The following is a 25,059-nucleotide window of genomic DNA, read 5'->3' as shown; positions in this document are numbered from 1 at the left end:
CAAAATTTGATGGAAGATCGTTGTGTTCTGTTTGAAGTAAAAAAATATCCCTCAAATGTACACTCACCCACATGCAATCGAATTGTTCAATTTTAACATGGGAATTTAGCTTTAATATATGAGATTTAATGGTGCCAGTTGAGTCATATGAGATCCATAAACACACATACAAAACCAACACTTTAGGCATACAATTTCATGAGAAAAACATGAGATTATTTTCACCTTTCTAAAGGATATAAGTACACTTTCAACGTGTGGTCAATGACTTTATTGGCACGCCCAATAACAGTGGATAGTTGTGAACTAATCAATGATAACAAGAAAAAAGAGAAAGACACTATTAAATGATGCCTTAATTACCCATGAATACAGATCAAAATGTAAGTTTGTTAACAGATGACTTGAATCAGTGGTGGGTTCCAGATCCCGTTCCAACCGGTATGGTTGGAATGGGCCCGACAGTGTTCACATGGACACGGGCAGCACGGGCATGCGTCTTAGCGCCTTTGCAACCCTCTGCGACACTCCAGCTACTCAGTGGACCGTACCGCAGGCACTGTATGTGCCATGCGCGTGTGCAGAAGCGCCAAAGATTTAAAAGACAGGTAAGGAGCTCAGGCGGGAAGGTGTGCCCTCTGGAGCACCGGAACCGAACGGTATCCAGTGGTCCGGGCAGCCTCCAGTACACTCGGACCGGGGCGTACCGTCTGCAACCCACACTGACTTGAATGTTTTGAATGGCCCTTTCATTCAAATTAAGGGCAAAACTGCTCTATTCAAGGGATCTGAAGTCTCCAAATGTTTAGAGACGTCAGTGAAGAAGAAAATAACTACAAAATGTCCTTTCCTAAATGCGTTTGGGAAAAGAAGATATTTTGAGGCATATGTGGCCCACATGGAGCCTGTCGGGATCCTGTCCGGAGAACTGTAGAATGAAGAAGTGGAAGAATCTGTAGCCCACTGACGATAACAGAGCTGCCAGACACCAAAGCTAGAAATCCATGTGCCATTGATTATGACTCTTCCCAGCAAGAACAAGAAACATCTGGGACTAAAGTCAGGCCTTGCAAAAAGGAAACACAGTAGAAAGACGGGAAATAGGGTGGGCTTTGCTAAGGATGGGATTTCACTTTCCTTTAAGGGCAAGGAGACTTATTTTCTTTTGTCTCATTACAGAATTGCATCTTGTGTTAAAGCTTTCTCCGGCTTTGAAACTTTCAAATATATTGGGATAAGAACTTCCAGTTGTTTATTCTGATATTATTCTAGTTCAAAGAATCCAAAATTTGGAAAGAGTTAGGGTTAAGGCATTTAGGCCATCAACTTACACTAATTAAAGCACCCTGTAAGGGAGGTTTTTGGGTCTACTTGAATATATTCACTATTAACATTTTCCTATGAATTCTGATAAACAGATTGCAATATCTTGCCAAGCACAGTCTCCATTGTTAACTAATGATGTACAGCTTCAAAAGACATGCCTGTATTATGATAAAGGGTCACATGAGGTGACAAATATATAATTGAAGTGTTTCTATTCTTAGTCATTGGACTCGCTAATTATATGTGGACAAAACTGTTGTTTAAGGAAATTGTCAATTTGTTCTACTTCCCCTGCAGAATCATGGATTACAGTGTCTCAACTTCATATAGACATGTCTGAAAACTAATTTAAAGGATCCATATTGCAATAAGATTTTTTTTGAAAAAAATCACAAAATATCAGGGCCACAATTTTTTTTTGGTACTGAAATATTTGAGGAACAAAGTAACTGAGAAAGTTTGAAATTTAAAAAGTCATGATGCCTGACATCAGAATAACACTAACCAATTCCATTGGAAGTTATGTGCAAATATTCAAAGAGAATATTCAGCATTTTGTGATTTAACATACAATAACAGTACATTTGATGGGTTTTTTTTTTTTTAAAAAAAAAAGCTACTATGACCAGACAAATCAATTATCTACTATTGTTGCTAGAGATTTTGGCAAGATATCAAGCTTGCATAATATTTTGGATTTATAAACTACCTAAGTGGGAACGTGACTGCTCAAAGCAAACAAAGGTAGGTGGTTGATAAATGGGTTATAGTCCTCTAAGTCCTTCATGCAAATATAGTGACATCATGAAGGAAATGGATAAGGGGCCCTGCTTATCCATCTCAGTTTCAGGTATAGATATGAAGCTGTTCATCACTGGAAAAATATTCTACCATATCCTGAAATGTTCTTTCTCTCTGTGTGGGTGTTTTATTCTTTAGAATCTTCCTTGATCATCATTCATGATGTGTTGGACATGTTTGTGTTAGCCAGGCATTTCCTTGGCTGCAAGCAGCGTGGCCCACAGAGACATGAATGGTTATTAGATCCTGATGGTGGGAATTTGTTTTACTTTCAAAGGTTAGACAATATGCACATATCTGCTTGTGTTTATTTTCTTTGATTAAGATCAGATGCCATGTTAATAGGTACCAACTGCAACAAGTCATATTTACTTCCTGTTTACATGTTTCTTTTTAATATAAATTGCAGACAGTAACTTTGAAACATGGTAATGACAGCTATGAGTTTGGTCTCTATGGTGTCAAATGCTTTCCCATCTGGTTTTGACATGCCTGTTATATATTAACTAAATCATTGCTACATTTCTTTCAGAACCTATCCCAAAACTACCCTGAATTTTGTATTTATCTTCCTCAAAACTCTTTCACTGAAAAAGCATTTTGAGAATATGTGTTGTGGGCTCTTTGTATATTATTCATTAAACATGAAACTCAGACAACTGAACATTCAAAAATGAATCACAAATGCATTTCATTTATCACGTATCAACCATTGACTGGTGCTAATGGTTGATACAGGTTGCTGCCAGCATCCTAAGTATCAATCAAGTACCTTCTTAAGATGTATGATGTTCTGAGTAGCACAGTTTTTTGCAGTTCTGCTGGTGTTATTGCAGGAAGCTGCAATTTTCTTAATAGGTTTTATAAAATTCTTGGACATGGTATCAAGTGCCCTGATGACAATGGGTATCGTTGTTGTTGTTGTTGTTGTTGTTGTTGTTGTTATGTTTCATCACACAGTCAGATGCTTTTCTTGTAGATATTCCAATGCACCATTAGTATTATACTCTCTTGATGCATTATAAATTTCACTTTCCCTTCACAATATATTATATGAAAATGGGACATTCATGGTTAGGCATCAAATGTATTTATTTATTTTTAAAAAGTGTATCTATAGACCAAAAAAAGAAAAGTAACAAAAACAATGCTAAATTACAAAACATTGAGGGTAAAAAGTCTATTCACAGCAGGAATTAAGTATATCGGTCCAGTACTCTGACCCAACAGCAGACAAATTCTTAGAACGGTGCTTTTCCAAAAGGTGATTTGGGGACGGGGGGAAGGGGGGGTTGGGTTCTTGAAAATGTTTCACTTCTCATCCAAGAAGTTTCTTCAGAGAACTACAGTCCATCAGGGGATTATAATAAATCAGCATTCAACCAGCCAGTCAACTGTTAAAGATAAAAAGCAAAGAAAAGCAGAAACTTAAAAAACTGAAGTTAAAATCCAGGCATGCTTAAGAAAATGAACTGCTGAGAGGAAAGATGGGTGACCAGTGACTTTCTGACCATTCCCACAGGCAACTGCAATCTTCAAGATTCCTCCTCCCAGGTGGGTCCACTGTCATCCGAAAGCCATCTTGGATCATCCAAAACCTATCTTGGACAAAATCAGCTTTGGCAGCACAATCAGCAGTTCATCAGCAAGAGAGAAAAAAATCCCTTCCTATTCAGCAGCTGTCTTGGGGAGGAATCATGTAATCACATTTTATGACTATTTTGCTAAAACCTGGCAGTAACTGGGCAGGCTCCACTACAGTTATATGTTGAGGAAAGCTCTGATACAATTGAGTGATGATTTGATTTGTATGTTTTGTATGTACTTGTTTGCTGTAAGTTGTTGGAAGTCTTTGCAATTGAGCAGCATATGCATTTACACAAGAATAATTTCAATCAGCATCCTGCTTAATCTTCTGCACAATCAGATATAAACTTCTGTAAATAATCATTTACTTGTAAACACTAACCTGAAGAATCCTTGAAGCAAAGGCAAAAAGAAAGCCTCTGTGATGACTCCTCCAGGCATGTCCTCATATACCTCTCCAGATGTCAGTTCAGAGGAGGATGAACCAGTCCCAAGCACATCAGGATGACAGTTGGTCAATGGCTCTAAGCAGCCAGCTGAGAGTGGTTTAGCTGAAGCACAGCTGCAGCAGGACAGCCTGAGGCTTCAGTTGGGGACAGCATACAGCTGCAGCTGGTTAGTGATGAGGAGGAACTGCCTTCTGTACTTGATTCAAGAACATGTAGGGCAGAGAAAAAGGAGGAACAGCAAGGATCATTCCAATTGCTTGCAAAGAAGCAGCCTCCTTCCTCTTGATGGGTTGCACCAAAAGCCTGCTATTTAGCACAGCATACAGATCGAGACTAAGTTCATTTCCTAACTGTGGTTTCTGGTTATTGTGATCCCTGCCTCGCTTTGGATTGACTTTGGATTGTGCCTTGTGAACTCTGGACTTTTCTGGCCTTGTGAATCCACTTGTGTTGTGGATTTAATTTTGCCTATCTTGATTGGGAAAATTTCAAGTGCCTTGAAAGACTCATTGGCCATTGCTCTGTGGACTAGCATTGGTCTGCTTTTGGCTGAACTTAATTGGGACAGTTCTAGGGTTTTGGCAAAGAGAATTGTGGGGAACATTAAAAAAAAAACCTACTGAACCACCATTACATGTGCATGCGAGTGAGCGGGACAGCACAGCCTCACGTTATGGAGAAAAATGGTTGCTGGTTCCATTATTTTCTTCCTTTTCTTAAGAAGGAAAGCATAATTTTTGAAATTTAGACTAATGGAACTTTCAGCCTATGGATCCTGGTGCTGTGGATGATCAGTTAGAAGCAATAGCAACGCATGCCAGTCTCTGAAATGCCAGAGGAAGAATCTGCAATTAGAATGGAGATGATTTGCACATCAGCTAAACTACTAACCAGCACACATAAAATATCTAAACTCATTGTGTAGTAGGCAGAAAACCTACACAGAAATCAGCCCAATGCAAAAGTGGGAAGAGATCTTTCCAAGTCTTGGGTAAAGGAAGATACCAAAATATTTATATGTCCTCCTTTTAATGAGCAAGTAGTCTTTCCTTCACATGTTACTATGGTGTTTCTGTCATCTGTCTCAAACTTACTTTGCTTAGAGAACTGAAAAAGACATTTGGCCTCTGGAAGAGGCTGTCTGAAAACTTGTGTGTCCTGAGGAGAAAATTGGTCTTTTGAGAAACAATAAAGTAACGTTGTATAGATAAATGGTTGGAATGGTTGAGCTAAATTTTATGGAGCAGATGTTGTGTCCTAGGGATTTGTAGCAGCATTCAGTTTATTCTGTATCCAACCCCTTTGGTAACTGAGTTTTCATAATGAACTTAGCTGATAATTTGCATAGAAAAATCTATGTTAGAATAATGTTAAAGGATTGTTTCAGTGTACCAAAGCAGCATTCCTCTGGCAGCTTATTTGCAAAAGCAATAAAACTGAAGGCCATTACTTATTTATTTGGAGGCAGGGGATTGATAAATAAATCATATCAATTTAGTTATTCAATTATTTGATACTATAACAATAAAAGAAATTAGAGATAGACAACATTCTCCCCTTAACTGCAGGGAGTGAAACTGGCTGGACTACTGTTCTGACTTACTACAGGAGAAGGGGAAAATCATCAATAATTTTCTCAAGGGGATAATTTCCTCTTTGTAATGATACCAGAACAGCTACTGAGTCTTCTCTCATAAACTCTTTCCCTCGGATGTCACAGAAGTGTGGAAAACATAGAGACTGCCAACCTGAAAAAATGAAACACAAGACAGCTTCTTATATCAATTGTTTCATAACTAAAAAGTATAACAACACCAGGGGTGGGTTGTTGCTGGCATTACTGCAAAAATGTGCACCTAAAAGGGTCTGCATTAGAAAAGGGGGAAAAATTAATTTTTTTCAATAAAGATTGTTCTGCACATGCGCAGAAGTAAAAATCAAGATGACACCACCGCTGATAGAACCAGTTCGGGAGCGTGACAGGCTGAGTTACTACCTACGAGGCCGAACCGGTCCGAACCGGTAAGAACCCACCTCTGAACAACACAATATTCCACCCATAATAAGCGCCTATCGTTAAGGTCCAAAATAGGAGAACAAACATAGGAGAACAAACACATCAGGACTAGATTCGGCAGCCCATCTGCATTTAAAAGACACAGGGCACTCTTTTAAAGACAACAAAGTCCATATTTTATGTTGCATTCCCTGTTTTCCTCGACCTACGACCGGGGATTCCCTCGCTGGCAGCTAGCAACAGCCAAGCCGCGTCTTAGCCAATGAGACGCGGCCTGGCTGTAGGCGGGCTGTTCTTGCCTTCCGATTGGTTTCCCTGCCTGACATCTCTCGTATAAATAGCTGTCAGGCAGGGGAACGCTTGCTTCTCTCCTGTACTGTTGCGTTTCTGTCTGTTGCAATAAAGAGTTCAACTTTACCTCAGCTGTGTCCAGCCTCGTACTTCGCCCACCATTCAGCATTTTAGACAGAGGATCACTGATTTGAAAGAGGAGTTAAAGAGGCCATCTATGTCAAAACTGAACAGCCCTCTCTCAACAAGAGGGGGGAGGGATACGACGTCATCTATCTCCAATCTACAACACAGTCCTTTCAACAATTCCAAGAAGGAACTTGTTCCACACCAATTTACACCACTCATGATGACACAGATAAACCTCCAGGTGACCTTAAAGACCCACTAAAAGGATGCAAATGACCAGCTGCCTGCAAGGAATATAAATCCTTCCATTCCCCACCATCCAAGGCAGAGCTGAAGAAGCTTCTTGGATGAGAAGTGAAATGCCTTCAAAGAAAAACCAGAAAGTCCAGTTCTCTCTTGAAAAAGCACCTTTGGGACATGTCAAAATGAATGATGACTTGAACACACATCCATCAATAATCTGTTACTGCGTGTCCAAATATCTGTGAAAAGATTGCAGGAATAAAGGACTATAATTATGTCAGATATGATAGCTAAATTTTATTTTGCTTTCTTTTAAGTTGGAGATAAAACCAATGATAAATGGTGCAGTGATACATATATACTTAATTCAAATGTTATTCCTGGATACAAATACTAATAAAACAAATCATGTAATAGTTATTTAAAACTGTACCATAAAAATATAAAACATGTTGTTTTACTGCATCAAAGGAAATGGAGTTGCAATGATTACAAAAAATTCTACTGTGGATAAGTATTTCAGACATATATTGCCAATGCAATAAAGACTGAAATTTCTACTTGCTACATTTTCAATGCATTTTTAATACAGTGCAATCTAAAGTTTATTGATTTCATGCAATAAACCCAAATCTCTCTATATTTGAAAAGGGAAGTTTTTAAAAGGGAAGATAATCATACTGTAATAAATTTAATCATAAACTAAATACTCTTTGTTTGCAAAAATGTGATTATCTGAAATGAGCCTGGTAAAAAAGCATCAATTCTATTTTACTACACCAAAGCTTGTTTAGATCTGGTTAGTAATGAAGTAGTACTCTGATTTTGCTTTGGAAAGTAAAGAGCTGTTACAGTACATTTGTTCCTAATTAGAGAAACAATGTTCAAACTGATGTGCAAAATATTTAAGTAAAAAAAATGAATCCATGACTGTTTTGTTCCTTGTAATAATGGGAGGGAAAGAAAATAAATATCAAGAACAGAGTTTTTTAACATAAGTTGAAACCATAGCAATGGTTACATCATCAGTGCTTAAATATCATAATGTACATATAATTGTTTTTTTTCTCTAACCGTTCCCCATTATGCCTGCAGAACTCTGGATTGGTTTCAAAAATATGGGATGTTGGTAGAAGGCTGCAATTGGGGAATTGGCAGAAATTTGACACTGCAACGCATGTACTTTTTATTGCTAACAGCTGTTACTGATTATAGCTCCATAATGAAAACTGATGTGAGAAGCTCACCAACTCTGAATCAGCTTCAGAAGATAAACTAAGTTTCTGATATGGACAATAGTTCAAATTATTTCATGTCCAGTTTGATTATATTACAGCTGTAATTGTACCTGTATGTCAGGTGTGCCTCATTCAACATCCAAGAAAGAAAACCCCCAACTCCATTTAGTTAGAGAAAAGGTACTTTTACTGGATATGAAATGAAAACAGCGAAAGTGAAGCAAGATCTGAAACAAAAAAGCACTAACTTGTACATATCAAACATTTACCCAAATCTCCCCCCCCCCCCAAGTTACCCCGACCCAGTCCAATCTCCAACTCCCAAAGGTGTCATGTGCGGCGCATCTTCAGGTGGCCTCATTCAGCTGTTATGCAGAGACAGTTGGCCTTGATCAAACTCAAACACGCATCAGCATGCACAGAAGATGGTGAGAACAAAACTCCCTTTTCCGAGATGTCTCCACCAGCACATTTCACCTCTCAAATACCGTAAGCCCCCACTTTTCCCATTACTATGGCAGCCAATAGCAAGCATACAAGTTAGAGGCTGACATTGTACTGGAGTTTGATTCTTTCTTTGAGAGACCCCTTCAACCGACTTACAATTCTCCAGAGTATCTCCTCTGTTATAGGAATTGTAACAAGACAAATTGAAGGTTTGGAAAAAAGAAGCCTTTGGGACAGTCTGACCTCAGTTTCTGAGCCCTTCCTTACCTGCATACTTTAGTGCAGGGTTTCTCACCATCAGCAACTTTAAAATGTGTTGACTTCTACTTCTGGAATACTGGATGGGCAATTTGGGGAGTTGGAGTCCACATATCTTAAAGCTGGTGAGATTGAGAAACATTGCCCAGACTGGGTTACGGCATATAAATAAGATAGATACAGACTTCAACAGATAAGTAGAACTGCAAAAAAAAAAAAAATTTGCTACCAACCTGCCTTCCATTGAGGACCTGTATACTGCACAAGTCAAGAAGAGGGCTGTGAAAATATCTACAGACCCCTCACATCCTGGACATAAATTGTTTCAACTCCTACCCTCAAAACGACACTATAGGGCACTGCACACCAGACACAACACTGCACAACTAGACACAAGGACAGTTTTTTCCTGAATGCCATCACTCTGCTAAACAACTAATTCCCACAACACTGTCAAATTATTTATTAAGACTGTATTACTATTATTCTTCTCTTCCTTCCTAGTACCTATCTCTTCCCACTTATGACTATAACCATGTTGCTTGTATCTTTACAATTGATATTGTTTATTTGTTTTCTAATATGATTTGATTGCTTATTAGTAACCTATGACTTATCACTAAGTGTTGCAACTTATGATTCTTGATAAATGTATTTTATTTTTCTTTATATGCACTGAGAGCTTATGCACCAAAGACAAATTCCTTCTGTGTCCAAATACAATTGGTCAATAAAGAATTCTATTCTATTCTATTCTATCCTATTTATTCTATTCTATTCTACATATTCCATTCCATTCCATTCTAAATAACTGTTGGTGCACAATGCCTTATCCTCTTACTCTTCTCTTTTGTATTTTGCTGATCTCTCTCAGAATGCAGAAGAGCAAGAAAACTACAGTTTGGGGATAATGCAAGGCCCAGAATTCTGGGACAGGGAGGAAATTGAATGAGCTAGCTCTCCACACCCGATATAGATACATATTTTCCCCTGACTGTATTTTAATCAATATTATACCACTACTTTTACAACTCACACAACTGTTTTCAAAACAGCAAACAGAAGCCTTGGATTCATTGCAGCTGAACCCTTTCTTGTGTACTGGGTTTGACTGAATTTCATCTTTGGTAGCTTCAACCTTAAAAAAAAAAACAATGCAAAAGATTTAATTGGTGGACACTTGCAGGCTCTTGGGAATCACTGGGGCCCCCTACTTGCTGATGAAAAGTAATGCAACCCAATGGGGGACCAGACAATAACATTTAACTAAATGAAGAGACCACTAAATGAGGCATCTCAAGCACATGCTTTCGGGGGAGGCATTTTACAGGTTTTCCCAAGGATTGAGAAGAAAGTACTTTTGTCTTGACTGCACACAGAAAATATTGATATATACATTTATTTAGTTTTATATTGTCTGCATATTCACCACATCTGATCATAAGGGTAGATCAAAAGCACATCTCCTGTTTCAAACAAACCATGGTTTCATTCAAACTTAAAGCTAAAACACAACCTTTTGATTACTTTTTCACTGTTTTTCTATTGAAGGGAAGGTCTTATGGTTATAAACATTCTCTCTGTGTAGCAGATCACTTTAGCTCTTCTCATGCAAATATATTGATATGAAAATACAGATGCTTCCTATAATACAATACAATAGTAGAGTTGGAAAGGACCTTGGAGGTCTTCTAGTCCAACCCCCTGCCTAGGCAGGAAACCCTATACCGTTTCAGACAAATGGCTATCCAACATCTTCTTAAAGACTTCCAGTGTTGGGGCATTCACAACTTCTGGAGGCAAGCTGTTCCACTGATTAATTGTTCTAACTATCAGGAAGTTTCTCCTCAGTTCTAAGTTGCTTCTCTCCTTGATTAGTTTCCACCCATTGCTTCTTGTTCTACCCTCAGGTGCCTTGGAGAATAGTTGGACTCCCTCTTCTTTGTGGCAACCTCTGAGATATTGGAACACTGCTATCATGTCCCTCCTAGTCCTTCTTTCTCTTAAGCTAAACATACCCAGTTCCTGCAACCGTTCTTCATATGTTTTAGTCTCCAGTCCCCTAATCATCTTTGTTGCTCTTCTCTGCACTCTAGACTCTAGAAAGAGTCTCCACATCTTTTTTACATTGTGGCGACCAGAACTGAATGCAGTATTCCAAGTGTGGCCTTACCAAGGCATTATAAAGTGGTATTAACACTTCACGTGATCTTGATTCTGTCCCTCTATTTATGCAGCCTAGAACTGTGTTGGCTTTTTTGGCAGCTGCTGCACACTGCTGGCTCATATTTAAATGGTTGTCCACTAGAACTCCAAGATCCCTTTCACAGTTACTACTGTTGAGCAAGGTACCACCTATACTGTACCTGTGCATTTCGTTTTTGTTGCCTAAATGTAGAACCTTACTCTTTTCACCATTGAATTTCATTTTATTAGATAGTGCCCAATGTTCAAGTTTGTCAAGATCCTTCTGTATCTTAAGCCTATCTTCTGGAGTGTTGGTTATTCCTGCCAGCTTGGTGTCATCTGCAAATTTGATGAGTTCCCCATTTATTCCCTCATCCAAATCATTGATGAAGAAGATGTTGAAGAGTACTGGGCCTAAAACAGAGCCTTGGGGTACTCCACTGCATACTTCCCTCCATGTAGATGCAGTTCCATTGAGGACTACACGTTGAGTGCGGTTGGTCAGCCAGCTACGAATCCATCGGGTGGTGATGCTGTCTAACCCACATTCTTCTACTTTATCTAGTAGTAGGTTATGTCTACCTTATCAAAAGCCTTACTGCAGTCCAAGTAAACTATATCAACGGCATTCCTCTGGTCCACTAATTTTGTCACATTATCAAAGAATGCAATAAGATTAGTCTGGCATGATCTGTTTTTGACAAATCCATGTTGGCTTTTGGCTATTACTTTGTTTGCTTCTAGGTGTTCACAAATTCGTTGCTTGATTATTTTTTCCAGAATCTTTCCTGGTATTGAGGTCAGGCTGATAAGTCTGTAGTTTCCTGGATCTATTTTTTTCCCTTTTTTGAAGATGGGAACCACATCAGTTCTTTTCCAGTCCTCTGGTAGTTCCCTGGTGTTCCAGGATCTCTGAAAGGTATAATTCAGTGGTTCTGAGATCTCGTCTGCTAGTTCCTTCAGAACCCTGGGGTGTAATCCATCCAGTCCTGGTGATTTGAACTCGTCTAGGGTAGACAGGTGCTCACTTACCATTTTCTTCCCTATTTCAATTTGTGTTCCTAATCTGATTTTTGTGGTGCTGCTTTTGATAGGTTGGATTGTTTTATCCCTTTGTGTAAAGACAGATGCAAAACATGAGTTAAATAGTTCTGCTTTCTCCCTGTTGCTTGTCACCTTCTTGTCACTTTCTCCTAGCAATGGACCAATTGTTTCCTTAACTTTTTTCTTGTTTTTAACATGTTGGAAGAAGCTTTTTTTGTTAATTTTTACTTTTGTGGCAAGCCTTTCTTCGTTGTGAGCCTTAGCTTTCCTCACTTCATCTTTACAGGCTCGGGCTATTTGCTGATATTCTGCCTTAGTTATGTCCCCCTCCTTCCATTTTTATACTTACCTTTTTTGTCTTTCAGTTTGTCAGATAGTTCTTTATGCAGCAATGCTGGTTTCTTTTGGGAGCTGTTATTTTTCTTCTTCATTGGTATTGTGCTAGACTGGGCTTTTGTAATCTCGTTTTTCAAAATTTCCCAAGCTTCTTGAGTTGTTTTCCCCTTGAGGATTCTCATCCATGGAATTTTTCCCAAGCTCTCTCTAAGTTTATTGAAATTAGCTTTCTTAAAGTCCAAGACTCTAGTTTGACTTTGTTCTACTACTTGTGTTTGCATAATGTTGAATTCCAATATTGCATGGTCACTTGCCCCCAGGGTTCCTGTGGCTTCAACACCTTCTCTCCTTTTTTGGGAGAGGGGGCGGTTTAGAAATCCAAGAAATAAATAAATAAATAAATAAATAAATAAATTTCCTCTCTGTTAGTGAAAATTAAGTCCAATATGGCTGATCCCCTTGTTCCCTTCTCTACTATTTGGAAAACAAAGTTGTCTGCTAGGTTTGTTAGGAACCTGTTGGATCTTCCACTTGGTGTAGAGTTTGTTTCCCAATTGATGTCAGGGTAGTTAAAATCTCCCATTTCTATTGTGGTGTGCTTCCTACATACCTTAGTTAGCTGACTAGCAAAAAGTTCATCTACTTCCTCTGCTTGGTTGGGTGGCCTGTAGTATAGACCTATGGCAATGTCATTTCTCCACAACGTTTAATATTGACCCAAATGAATTCTTTTACAATATGGTTTTAAAATAAGTCTCATTTAGATCCTCCCACTTTTTATTTGTACATTCTGACGAACGTAATGCTGCTAATTTAATTTACATTCACAGCAGCCCAAAATTAAAACGGAGCAGTACATAATTATGGGGAAGAAAGTAAAGTAAAACAAAAATAAATAAGGCATGGCTCTGTGCCAGTGGTGGGTTGCAGGCGGTACACCCCGGTACGGGCATACTGGAGCCTGCCCGGAGTACTGGATACCGTTCTGGTACAGCACTCCAGAGGGCCCACCTGCCTGCCCAAGCTCCTTACCAGTCTTTTAAGTCTTTGGCGCTCCCGCGCACACGCATGGCACGTACAGCACCTGTGCAATGCTCCGCTGAGCAGCTGGAGCATCATGGAGGGGCTAAGACGCATGCGGCGCATGTGCCGGGCCCTTTCCAACTGTACTGGTTGGAACGGGATCCGGAATCCACCACTGCTCTGTGTACACTAAAAGTGCACTGTTTTTATTGCTTGCTTCGGTAAGGACATTTACTGGCTCAGCAGTTTTTGATGAGGAAGTTTTTTTTAAATTAAAAGATGCTTCTGTATGAATGATAGACGCTTTCGTCCCATGCTAGATGCATGAAGTGCTAGATGGGGAAATACGTCTGGCTTTGCTATAGCTGACCTTTAAAGGTTGCAACAATCCCTTGGCAACTTTGTGCGTGTAAAAATAAGAGCAATCTTTATAACCTTTCATGTATTTTTGATAGAAGAACAAATGCTAGTTAGACTTTGTTTATTGCAATGGTTTTCCCTGCCAGGATTCTATTATATAGAAACTTAAAAGTTATTCTCAAATGAATATATAATGAAATTCTTTTATATCTCTCTTTAAAACATTGTAGTAAAGAGACAAAAATCAAAATAATAACTTCAATGTATTAAGCAGAATGTGGAAGTGGCAAGATATGATTGTTAATTCTAGGCATTTAGCAGGAAAAAAATGGTCTTTTATTGCAGTTTGCAACTGCACATAAAAAAGGACAGATTTTGGATTACATACATTGCACTACAAAATTCAACGATGTTGCATTCTCTTCTGCACAAACTTATATTTTTAAATTGTAATAAGACAGCTAAAACAGCATACATCACAGTAGTATGTTAAATTGCTTTCTATTTCTTAGCTCTTCATGCATAGAAAAATATGTGATCATTGAAGAAGAATCTAAGTTTATAAAAATAAACCCTGTTGCTGAAGTTAACACAGAGAAAAAAAAATATTCAGGAAATATAGGCAGAAAACACTGCTGCTGTTGAATTTGTTAAATATGCTTGGCAATTATCACCAACAAAATCCCATGTTTAAACATCTGAAGAAATTCTTTGGCACGATTCCTTCTGCAAGTGAGCAATTTGATAGACAGACGAATCAGACTGGCATCAAATCTCAGTATGTTCATTAAGCTTGCAAAAGTTCTGAAATGTAAAATAAATAAATAAAGCCATTTCACTATGTGCATATTTGTTTATATTTTGTATTTCTTAACCGCTGATCTCTCTCAGATGTGCATGCATATTTCTTTCTTCCTTTCTTCCTATCTATCTATCTATCTATCTATCTATCTATCTATCTATCTATCTATCTAGCAGTGACGTGTGCTGAGGTTTATGGCTGGTGAGGCACTGACATCATCAAATGATCATTATGAAGGGAGGACTGTGACAACTTTGATCTTTGCAAGCGTACAAGCAAAATACCTCAGGATCATGGTGGCAGGGACAGCAACTTCTTCCGGTGTGCTGCAGAGAAGAGCCATGCTGTGCAGGAGACTCCTCAGGGCTAGCCTCAGATCAGCACGAGCCGCGGTCCCCTTCATGTTGGCTCAGGAAGGAGGTGAATGGGACCGCGTGTGCAGGAGGCTTCTCAGTGCTAGCCTCAGATCAGCGCGAGCTACGGTCCCATTCCCCTCCTTCCTGAGCCAACATGAAGGGGACCGTGGCTCCCGCTGATCTGAAGCTAGCGCTGAGGCGCCTCCTGCACACGCGGTCCCATTCACCTTCTTCCTGAGCCAACATGAAGGGGACCGCGGCTCACGCTGATCTGAGGCTAGTGCTGAGGAGCCTCCTGCACAGCGTGGCTCTTCTCCTCAGCGCAGCGGAAGAAGTTGCTGTCCCCGCCACCGTGATCTTAGGGTTTTTTGCTTGCACGCTTGCAAAGATCAAAGTTGTCACAGTCCTCCCTTTTTTAGAGGCTTTTTTAAGCCTCACCTCAGCACTCGCCTTTTCCCTTTTACATTTTTTTTTCTTTTCATGATGAGAGCAGTGAGGCTCTGCCTCCCCTGCCTCCCCTGACTGCACGTCACTACTATCTATCTATCTATCTATCTATCTATCTATCTATCTATCTATCTTCTCTCTGTCTCTCTTTTTCTCTGTTGCCCTCCCCCCCGACCCCCACTGAAATTGTTTGCAACTATGTTCTTAGTCTCTCTTTTTGGAAATTCCAGCCATCTTGGGAACTTGCCATTAGCTTCTTCTGTCATTAGAACTTAACTATAACTGCTTAGACATTATTAAAATGCACTACATGGCTTCAATTTCCACAATAAATATTTGACTACACTCGGTTACTTTCCCTTAACATCAAGATTTCTAGTATTATGTGGGCACTTTTCCCCGGTGCTGCTACTTCTTTATTCTCAGCTGAAGTTCCACAGATGGGAAAGGCAGTAGGGTTTATAATTTCCTAGTGGTAGAAGAGAACAGTAGTTGCAGTATCTCTTCCAGAAGTCTGTCAATGTTGTTCCAGAACATTCTATGCTCTCATAAAAGGATGACATGGGGAGAATGGGGGGCGGAATGAGGAGAGGTGGGATCTGCTGTTAATCAATCAACCACCTCCACTATGCTGTTCCCCCATTGGGGCCCCAGACCAATTGGCAGAGCCAGGTCTTTAGGCCCTTACAAATGGATAGGAGGTTTGGGGCCAACCTCACATCAGGGACAAGATGTTCCCGGGGTCAGTAGTAGCAGCAGAGAAGGCCCTCCCCCTTGACTCCGCCAGCTTTCCATTGGGCTGACCTGACCCACAGCCTGCCTCCTCTGCTGGCACAAGTGGGGAAGGCCAATCCCAGTGGGGTGAGATGGTACCGCAAGTAACCTGGGCCCACACCATGAAGGGCTTTAATTCAACACTTTGAATTGCACCTGGAAGCAGACTGATAGCCAATGCAGCTTGTGGACCAGTGGTGTTACTGGGGCCACTCTTGGGGGCTTCCTAACAGATTTGAGGAATTTCAATTCTCAGCATTGGCCCTGCTGACTGCTGATAGCTAAGATTTGAAAGCCACAAATCTAGGGAAAAGGCAGTAAGATCTTGTATTTTGTGAACAGCTATCAGAATCAGCCATCATGGCTGATTCAAGAAACCCAAATCAAGAATATCTTATTTTACATTTTATTTTATTTATTTTATATATTTAATTTATTTGCCACCCATCTTGCAGCTCAAATTCATGACATCAATGAAGCTGGTTCCTGCATTTCAAATCTTCAAGCTGCAAACCCAGAACTTCTTTGATTATTTATTCATTAAGAAATCCATCATTAGTAAGTTTACTTTTCATTCCCATCATCTCGTTACCTACCAGTAGCCAACTGTGCTACTGACTTAATTTATTAACTCTTTTCAAACCTATTCCAGGCCTGTTTTGTGTTGACAACAACCCTTTCTCAGATTTTACACTCCATTTGCTAATGATACACAGAAAAAGGCATATTATTTTTTTCAAAAACAGCGCACAAAGAAATGTGTCTATAAAATACATATAATCAGGAAATAAGCATATAAATCAATAGACATTTTCATGTTTGTTTATTTTTTTTCACTAAAATTGATGGAGAAACAAGATAGAATAAATATAACACTGGAAAAATGAGAAATTGAGTGAAATCCAACTTGGCAGATGTACAGTATTCGCATCAGTTGCAGTGGGCCCTAGCATTTGATTGGCACTGGGCCTGTTCATTGAATAAGGTATAGATCTCTAGAGTCTCTAACAACAATTCACAATAATCATAATTGTGATTTCGAAAGGAAGGGATAAACCATAGAGTTAATTCCAACATTATTAAATGGATATACTGTAAATAACAGCTGCAGTATTATCCGTTCTTATTTTTTGCTACTAAGGGAATATTCAAAAAAATCTTATGTTTATGTAAGGAAAAGCAGAGCTCAGAATGGTTGGATGGTTAAGTTTGATATGCCCCTCCTTCTGTAATACATCTAAACAAATGCCATTTAATTTCTTAACTTTGGTTGATCAAGTATGGTAACTTCAATGGGAAAGGCATAATAGTTGGGTTTGTTTGTTTTAGATAACAGCAATGTTTATAGTAATAGGATGGAGAAAAAGAAAGTAAAACCTCATTAATTAGTTTTGCATTTTTCTTTTGGAGGGATCTCTGTCTTAAGCTCATATATCTAAAACAATAAAAATGGAAATGCTCTTCATTGCCTAGAGATGTGGTTTAGTTACAGAAAATGAGCTTATAGGAGTTTACATTACAAAGTAAATTTACGCCTTGTAAAACTGCAAACCGAAAAGCATACTTTATGTCCAATTATAGGGTTCCAAGAGAAATATGCATAATGCTCCCCCCACCGCACAGAAGTTGTAAACTACTTTTATCATTTGGTGGATGAATTGGAAACATTAATGAATGAAAGGGCAAAGCAAAGGAGATGATGGGCCCAAGCATCCAAATTGAGACCATGTGGCCCTGCAACAGTCATAACTTGGATGAGGAGGAGGAGTCATAGGTCACTATTTCAAAGGCCATCATAACTTCAAACAATCACTAAACAAACAGTTGTTGAGGATTACCTGTATCCTTCTGATCAGTTCTGGAGCGAGGTGAGCGGTGCTGGCTGTAAGGAACCCTGTATTTCATTGCTAGAGAATTGTATGGTTTAGCCCTATTTCGTTGGAGAATTGAATGGTTTAGCCCTATGCCATCAGAACTGACAGCCAAACTCTCAGCTCCCCCAATCATAGCTCCAGTGTTGGGTGAGATGCCGAAAGAAGCAGATGGGAGGAGATGGTCTCTGATAACCACACTATTCCTGTCACCCTTCCTAGACTGGGAAAAAGACTAGGGAAAGTGGCAAAAGAAAAAAAAAGGAATGGAATTGGAAAATACCCACTAACTCTCCAATACCATAGTGTACTTCCTGGTAACTGAAGAATTTTTGGAAAAAAAAAGAAAAAAGAAACCTGGTTCCAGCTCTTAAAGGAATGGAGGTAAGGTGGTGATAGGTGGCTGTTTTGTATAGGGGGAAATCCTAGTTAGATAGAACTGTTCTCTGCCGGTTCCAAAAGCAAACAGAGCTGGAAAACTGTGCCCAGGAACTAGATAAGAGAGGCATATCCACAGCTACCTATCCTGGCCAATGGGAGATGAGTGGTTCTCAGCCACTGACTGCATCAGTAAGCCTATCATTGATGAAATGAAGATCATTTGTACGGCAAGGTAAGTGCCAGAAGAGGAACAAAAGGCTTAGGGGCTAAGACTCTGAGCTTGTCGATCAGAAAGCTCAGCAGTTTGGCAGTTCGAATCCCTAGCACCACGTAACAGGGTGAGCTCCCGTGACTTGTCCCAGCTTCTGCCAACCTAGCGGTTTGATAGCATGTAAAAATGCAAGTAGAAAAATAGGGACCACGTTGGTGGGAAGGTAACAGTGTTCGTGCGCCTTTGGCATTTAGTCATGACAGCCACATGACCACGGAGACATCTTCGGATAGCGCTGGCTCTTCGGCTTTGAAACGGAGATGAGCACCGCCCCCTAGAGTTGGGAACAACTAGCACATATGTGCGAGGGGAATCTTTACCTAATATCAGAAAGATAGGCTGCTTCTATGGGAGACATAAGGGGATGCCATATTCTTCACCACAATGTCTTTTAAGTGGAATATGTGGATGAGCTCATAGATTCAGAAGGTGGCAGGACAGAGTGAATTGGAAAGCCATAACTCATCCTTCTCAACTCATAAAATCTCAAGACACCCAATAAAATTAGCAGGAAAAGGTTTTTTTTTTAAGTTCACATAATCTTTAATTCATGTCTGAACTTCACTATTGCGGATAACTACAGTCCAGTGGGGAAATTCATTTTTTATTATTATTGGTTCTGTGGGCATGGCTTGGTGGGCGTGGCAGGGGAAGGATACTGCAAAATCTCCATTCCCATCCATCTCTTGGGGCCAGCCAGAAGTGGTATTTGCCGGTTCTCCGAACTACTCAAAATTCCCACTACCGGCTCTCCAGAACCTGTCATAACCTGCTGAATTTCACCCCTGCTACCGTCCCACTGTCAACAGTCTAATGAGAGATGAAAAGATGCTATCAGGGGCAATAAACTATGCAAGCTAGAAACAGATCTGCTTTAAAGTTCCTGAATATTAGAGGATGAAAATAAACACATATAAACAAATACACAGAAACAATAAGGACTGATCATTTCCCTTTTCCCTATCTGTAAATTGGGCATTCAGTTTAGAAAGAGGGACTCGAAGTAACCTCTGTTAACCTCTCAGCATTTGTTTTTCTCATAGACTGACACTTACCCTACTAGACTGAATGGAAGCAACAGCCGAAGAAACCGATTCATAGAAGACAGCATTCTCTAATTCTAGCTTTCCGTTGAGTTTCAGTGCCTTTTTCAAAGAAGCTGCAATAAGAGAAGGTGGCTTGTAAATGACGAGCAGGAACACCACACGTTAAACATAATCCATAAAAATGATCTTCACTGGAAATAGATACCTGCCTTTGCAATTTGCCAGATAAACATTTATATTATTTTTTTGAGCATCCGTATAAATCTAAAAGAGAGGAAATATTGATATATATTATTGAGCATTTTTATGAAGCATTTTTAAAACTGTTTTATGTAAATAAAAACATTAACAGAATTAATTCTTACACCTAGTAGACCAGGGGTGTCCAAACTTGGGAACTTTAAGACTTGTGGACTTCAACTCCCAGAATTTCCCAGCCAGCCTGTAATTTTCTTGCTAATTGTGAGGGTTTCTTTTTAATTACATTTAGCTGTTTTGTTCATTCTCCTCATACTACTTGCTTCCATAGCCTCCTATCTCATTTGCTTTGCATCATTTTCTTTCAGAACATTTGTTAAGATTTAAGATAAATTTTGTTTTGTTGCCTAAGGGCTAATACAGGATTTTTTTTTCTTTTCATACCAATTGCCTGGACAAGTCCACACATTTTCTTGACACATTCAGAAGTGCTTTGCCATGTCTTTCTACCTAGGCCTGAGATAGAGAGTGACTGCCCCAAGGTCATCCAGATTGTATAATACAATGAATAGGTGTGTTTGAGAGGGGAAATGAAATGAACATTTACAGGTTATACTTACATGCAAAAAAATCAGAGTATTTTTAGTAGTGTAGGAAGTTAGCACCCACCCCTCTCCTAGAATGAAATATTCTAGGAAATATTAAAAAGGCAGAATATTATATTTCCCTGGATGAAAAATGGAGGAACATTTTTTTAGGCAGGAAGCAGACTCACTCTTAATAGCCCCCACCCTCCTCAATAGCCCACAGCAGATGTCAGCACTAAGAGAGAGCTAGGTCTATTCATAAGCAAGTGCCCTCACCTAAGATCCAACAAAGGTAGGATTAGCCCTCTACCCATCTAGCTACCCAGTTAGCAACAGAACTCACCACATGGCACCTGGGGAGATTGCACCACCCAGCAAGGATCAACCAAGCCTGGGACTCAAAAGACAACCTACAAAGTCACCCCTGCATGGCTCCATGGGAGTCTGACAACCAATCAGAATACAAGCTCAAATTCAAAGCCGAACAGAGGGTATAAATCTCTCTCAACCATGTGCCTTTTTTTGCTCAGGACCTCAAAACCATGTGGTCGTCTCCACCATTAAACCACTATTCCAAGCGGCCACCATGTTTCCAGTCTCTTTCTTCCCAATTGGAACTGAACCCAGATGGACCTTTCTTCCAACAGCAGAATGTAGACTAATTTTAACATATGGATATTCTTACAGAAAAGTACAGGTAGTAGGTGGCCTGTTGTTAGGAAAGAATGTTTGTCAAGGGAACAATGGCTATGTATAAAGTAAGACTGTAGTTCGGCCCCTCGTTATATGAAGTGGCAATTGGGTACAACAAGAAAAGCGTAGAAGTTGATGCTGTGGGAAACAGATGCTTAAGAAGTGTAAAGGGTGAACAACACTGATGCTGAAGAAGGAATGGGTGCTGAATGTATGTGAATTAAATGCAAAACTAAGTGATCAGTACCAAAAAAAATAATCATTGAATTGTCTGGTCACAAGGAGAGAATCAGTGAGGAGTGAGTGACAGTCAATTATATGAGATGGATGGGGTGCATAAAGCAATAATCATTCTTTTTAATGTCCGCCTCTCAAAGTTAAATTTTGGCAAATGAGCACCTCATTCTGCACGAAGTTTATGCCATAATGAGACTCTGAATAAATGCTTCAGCAGTCTCTCATATATCTAACACAACTCTGCTATTCCTTGCTGCATTTGCTTTACAAAATCTTTTTTGTTTGTTTGTTTGTTTAGCAATGATTCATTCAACAAACGCCCATGCATTTCAAAGCAATGAGCTGAACAGGCACACGATCGAAAGTGATCATAGCATCTACAGTATACCGTATCCAGTGGTGGGTTCCGGCTCCTGTTGCAACCGGTATGCTGCAACGGGACCGGATGTCCAGCTGCTCAGCGGAGCGTTGCGCAGGCACTGTACGCCCCCTGTGTGTGCGTAAATGCTCCGGTCGGCTCAAATAGAGGTAAGGAGGGTTACAGGGTGAGTGGGCCTTCCGGAGCAACATACCGGAACGGTACCTGGTGCTCCCAGCAGGCACATGTACGCCCGTAGCAGGGCGTACACGTCATATCCCACCACTGACCGTATCACATGCTTTAAGTTCAGGAGTCAAAGAACAAAAAAAATCAAGAAATAATCTATTTGAAATCAGTTCTTAGGTGCGGAAGAAAGAAAGGCATACCAGCATTGGGAAGGATTAATAGAATGCCAAATATGTAGCTACTAAATGAAATCTGTAGACAAAATCTAGCAAAATATTAAGAATATGAAAGAGTAATTTGAGTGGTAGTTTATAAATATTGTATATAAATATTGAAAACAATTAACATTTGTTCTAGCCTTATTCGAAGGTCTTACCAAATGCATTGTAGGTTGAGGGGGTCACAAGCTGTATTCCAAACAGCCACTAGGGGGAGGTGTTCTATAATATAAACATTCTCTAAAATACAGCATGGTTTTTTAAAACTCAGCTTAAAACAAATGCAACAGTACAGTAAATGGTTTGATGGAGGAAGGTCTGTTCTACCTTTCTCAGAAAGCCAAAAAGAGTGTGTCATTAATAATTATCCTGCAGCTGTTCCCCACTTAATCTGCAATTAATATTCAAAATGTGACTTCTCCATTGAGTGACTTTAAATGCTGACATAGGTTGTTGGTAGCTGTGCTGGTACATGAGAATTGGGCAAGAGGGTGGGGGAATTGAAAACAGATTACACCTATTCCAATGGTATACCAAGAATTCCCTCTACTTTTCTTCCCAGAGTTAAAACCAAGCCTAAAGGTAAATTTTAGAGAGCTTCTTCTGGGACAATATATTCTTGAATGTCTCCAATGGATGGGAACTGACAAATATACGAATTATCATTTTGAAGGCTAATTGTAAGTTTTCAAGGAAATGTGTATGGCTCTTATTATCATCATTGCTGATATTTTTGGGGAGAGTGAAACTGCTCAGGCGAAGGTTGCTTAAGGGGAAACTTTACCATCTTTAACCTGGCAAAGCTTTTCAGAAACACCCACCCCATATAAAGTTCTCCACAAAAACGAATAAAATACAAGCATGACGTGTCATAGGGCTTGAATCTTTGACTGCTTCTCTCTCACTCAGTTACAAAGCAATAAGAAGGATCAACAAAATGGCATGTTTCATGTTAGATTCGGGCAACGAGAGAACAGACTTCAGACGATAGTGACAAACAGCTCTTTATTAGTTAAGTAGCAGTGATCCAGCTTGCTATGGGGTCGTGCGGCTCCCCTTTTATAGGGAGCTGGCAGACCTCCCGTCCAATCAGAACAACCCCTTGTTCCCGCCCTAGTGGCGGACCTGAGTGGAGACTACAGCAGTTTATGTAAATATCTAACATTTCACTCCTCAGATTTTATTATGTAAATTTCCCAGCAGCTATAAATCCAACCCAAGGAGAAAGGGAGTTATTGGAGCAGAAACTGGGGAGGGAGGGGGGGCAAAAACAGATTTTGTCAAAAAGTAGAAGTCATCATCATCCAGAAACAATGAAGAGGTAACTTATTGATAGGTTATTTCTGTGATCAGTTTCATGTTCATCCATTTCTGTTTTAGATTGTGAATTTGAAAATAAAATAAAATATGTATCTGATAATGTGTTTGCATAAAACACAAAACATATTCTATTCGCACTATATTATAGTGTAAATTATATCAGTTGGTAACTGCAAAATCTGGTACAATGTGGAGTTTAAAAGAAAAAAGTTCTGGTATGCCTATTAATTTTACGATGCTTATATCAGTGATTCAAAAAAAAAATTACTACCAGTTCTGTGGGCGTGGCTTGGTACTGTAAAGTCTCCATTCCCACCTCACTCCAAGGGAAGGATACTGCAAATTCCCCATTTCCTCCCAATCAGCTGGGACTCAGGAGGCAGAGAATAGATGGGGGCGGGACCAGTCAGAAGTCATAATTACCGGTTCTCCGAACTACTCAAAATTTCCACTACCGGTTCTCCAGAACTGGTCAGAACCTGCTGAATACCACCTCTGGTGTAGATTTACTTGGATTCACTCTAATACCACTTTCTAGAGAAGGTGGTTGAGAAGCAGCTGCACTGCAGCTCCAGAGAATCCTGGAATGAGATGGATTACCCAGAACCTCCAGTGAATTTTAGGCCTACATATGGGACAGAAATGACATTGGTCACACTTTTGAATGACCTCTAGTGGAAGCTATTTTGGCCTAGTGTATCCATCGCAGATCATCTTGATTTCTCAGTGGTTTTCCAACTGCTCTGCTCAATGAAATGTAGCTCAATATGCAAATATACCTTTTAGATTAAGATTTCATTTCCATGTATACCTTTGCCAATTTATGCCATAAAATGACTCATAGCCTGAAGAGTAAATTATTCTCTTGAAGTATACTTTAAGAGGTAGTTTAAGATTGTGATCATCAAGAAATGAATCAGACTTTCTCTAAAATCCAATAATAAGGAACATCACAATAGTTCTATGACTATTTCAGGAACATCAAGAAATATGTGGAGTTGCAATATTCTTGAAGTAAAGATAAATATTTCAATAAAAAAGGGAGGCAAGTCTATTAGGGCACTTAGTTTTAAGTACCAGTCTTCTGATTTCAGCCAACTAAATGTAATGTAGAATGGGGTTTATTTAAAAACTAGATGAAAGTGAAGACATAGAAGATCATAAATACCTGAATAAGTATAGAGATACCAGTGTAGTCAAAGAAAGTCAAGCCACTGCAGTCAAATATTAGATGGTGCCTTTCACTGGAATGCTGTTGTAAAGATGAACATCTTAGATCAGCAAATGCAGGATCTATATTCCCTTCTAGAAGAAGTAGAAATTTCCAAATGAATAAACCTTTTCTAGAAATTGAAATATATGGGCTTTTCTTTCCAAAATGAATCCAACATGTGTTACTTTGGGTTTTCTTCCAGTCGCACACTCTCTTTGTTTGTTAAGCTGCAGAGGCCGAAGTGTGAACAAAGTTGCAGACATAAGCCATTTTTCTAATTCTCCACAAGGTCAGTGACATAGAAGAACTGAAGGATGAACAAGCAACCCATTGCTCCTAGAAGTGTAACCCATGAAAATAAA

At 39.5% G+C, this 25,059-nt stretch overlaps 1 protein-coding gene across 3 annotated transcripts in view; it reads right to left on the bottom strand.

Moving 5' to 3' along the window:
• Positions 1-13,980: 13,980 nt before the first annotated feature.
• SLC26A7 (solute carrier family 26 member 7) overlaps positions 13,981-25,059 on the bottom strand; it is a 64,411-nt gene continuing 53,332 nt past the window's right edge. For all 3 annotated transcript variants that reach the window (XM_081951623.1, XM_081951624.1, XM_081951625.1), the window contains 4 exons: positions 24,653-24,789; positions 19,894-19,948; positions 19,694-19,797; positions 13,981-14,540 (listed from right to left, as the gene is read on the bottom strand). In XM_081951623.1, the coding sequence (XP_081807749.1) occupies positions 14,505-14,540; positions 19,694-19,797; positions 19,894-19,948; positions 24,653-24,789 (332 nt within the window). In that variant the 3' untranslated portion in view covers positions 13,981-14,504. The remainder of the gene's footprint in view (positions 14,541-19,693; positions 19,798-19,893; positions 19,949-24,652; positions 24,790-25,059) is intronic.

The sequence above is a fragment of the Natrix helvetica genome, assembly GCF_964273705.1.
Source record: "Natrix helvetica genome assembly, chromosome: 4".
Classification (NCBI taxonomy): domain Eukaryota; kingdom Metazoa; phylum Chordata; class Lepidosauria; order Squamata; family Natricidae; genus Natrix; species Natrix helvetica.
This window is presented reverse-complemented; position numbering and strand designations above follow the sequence as displayed.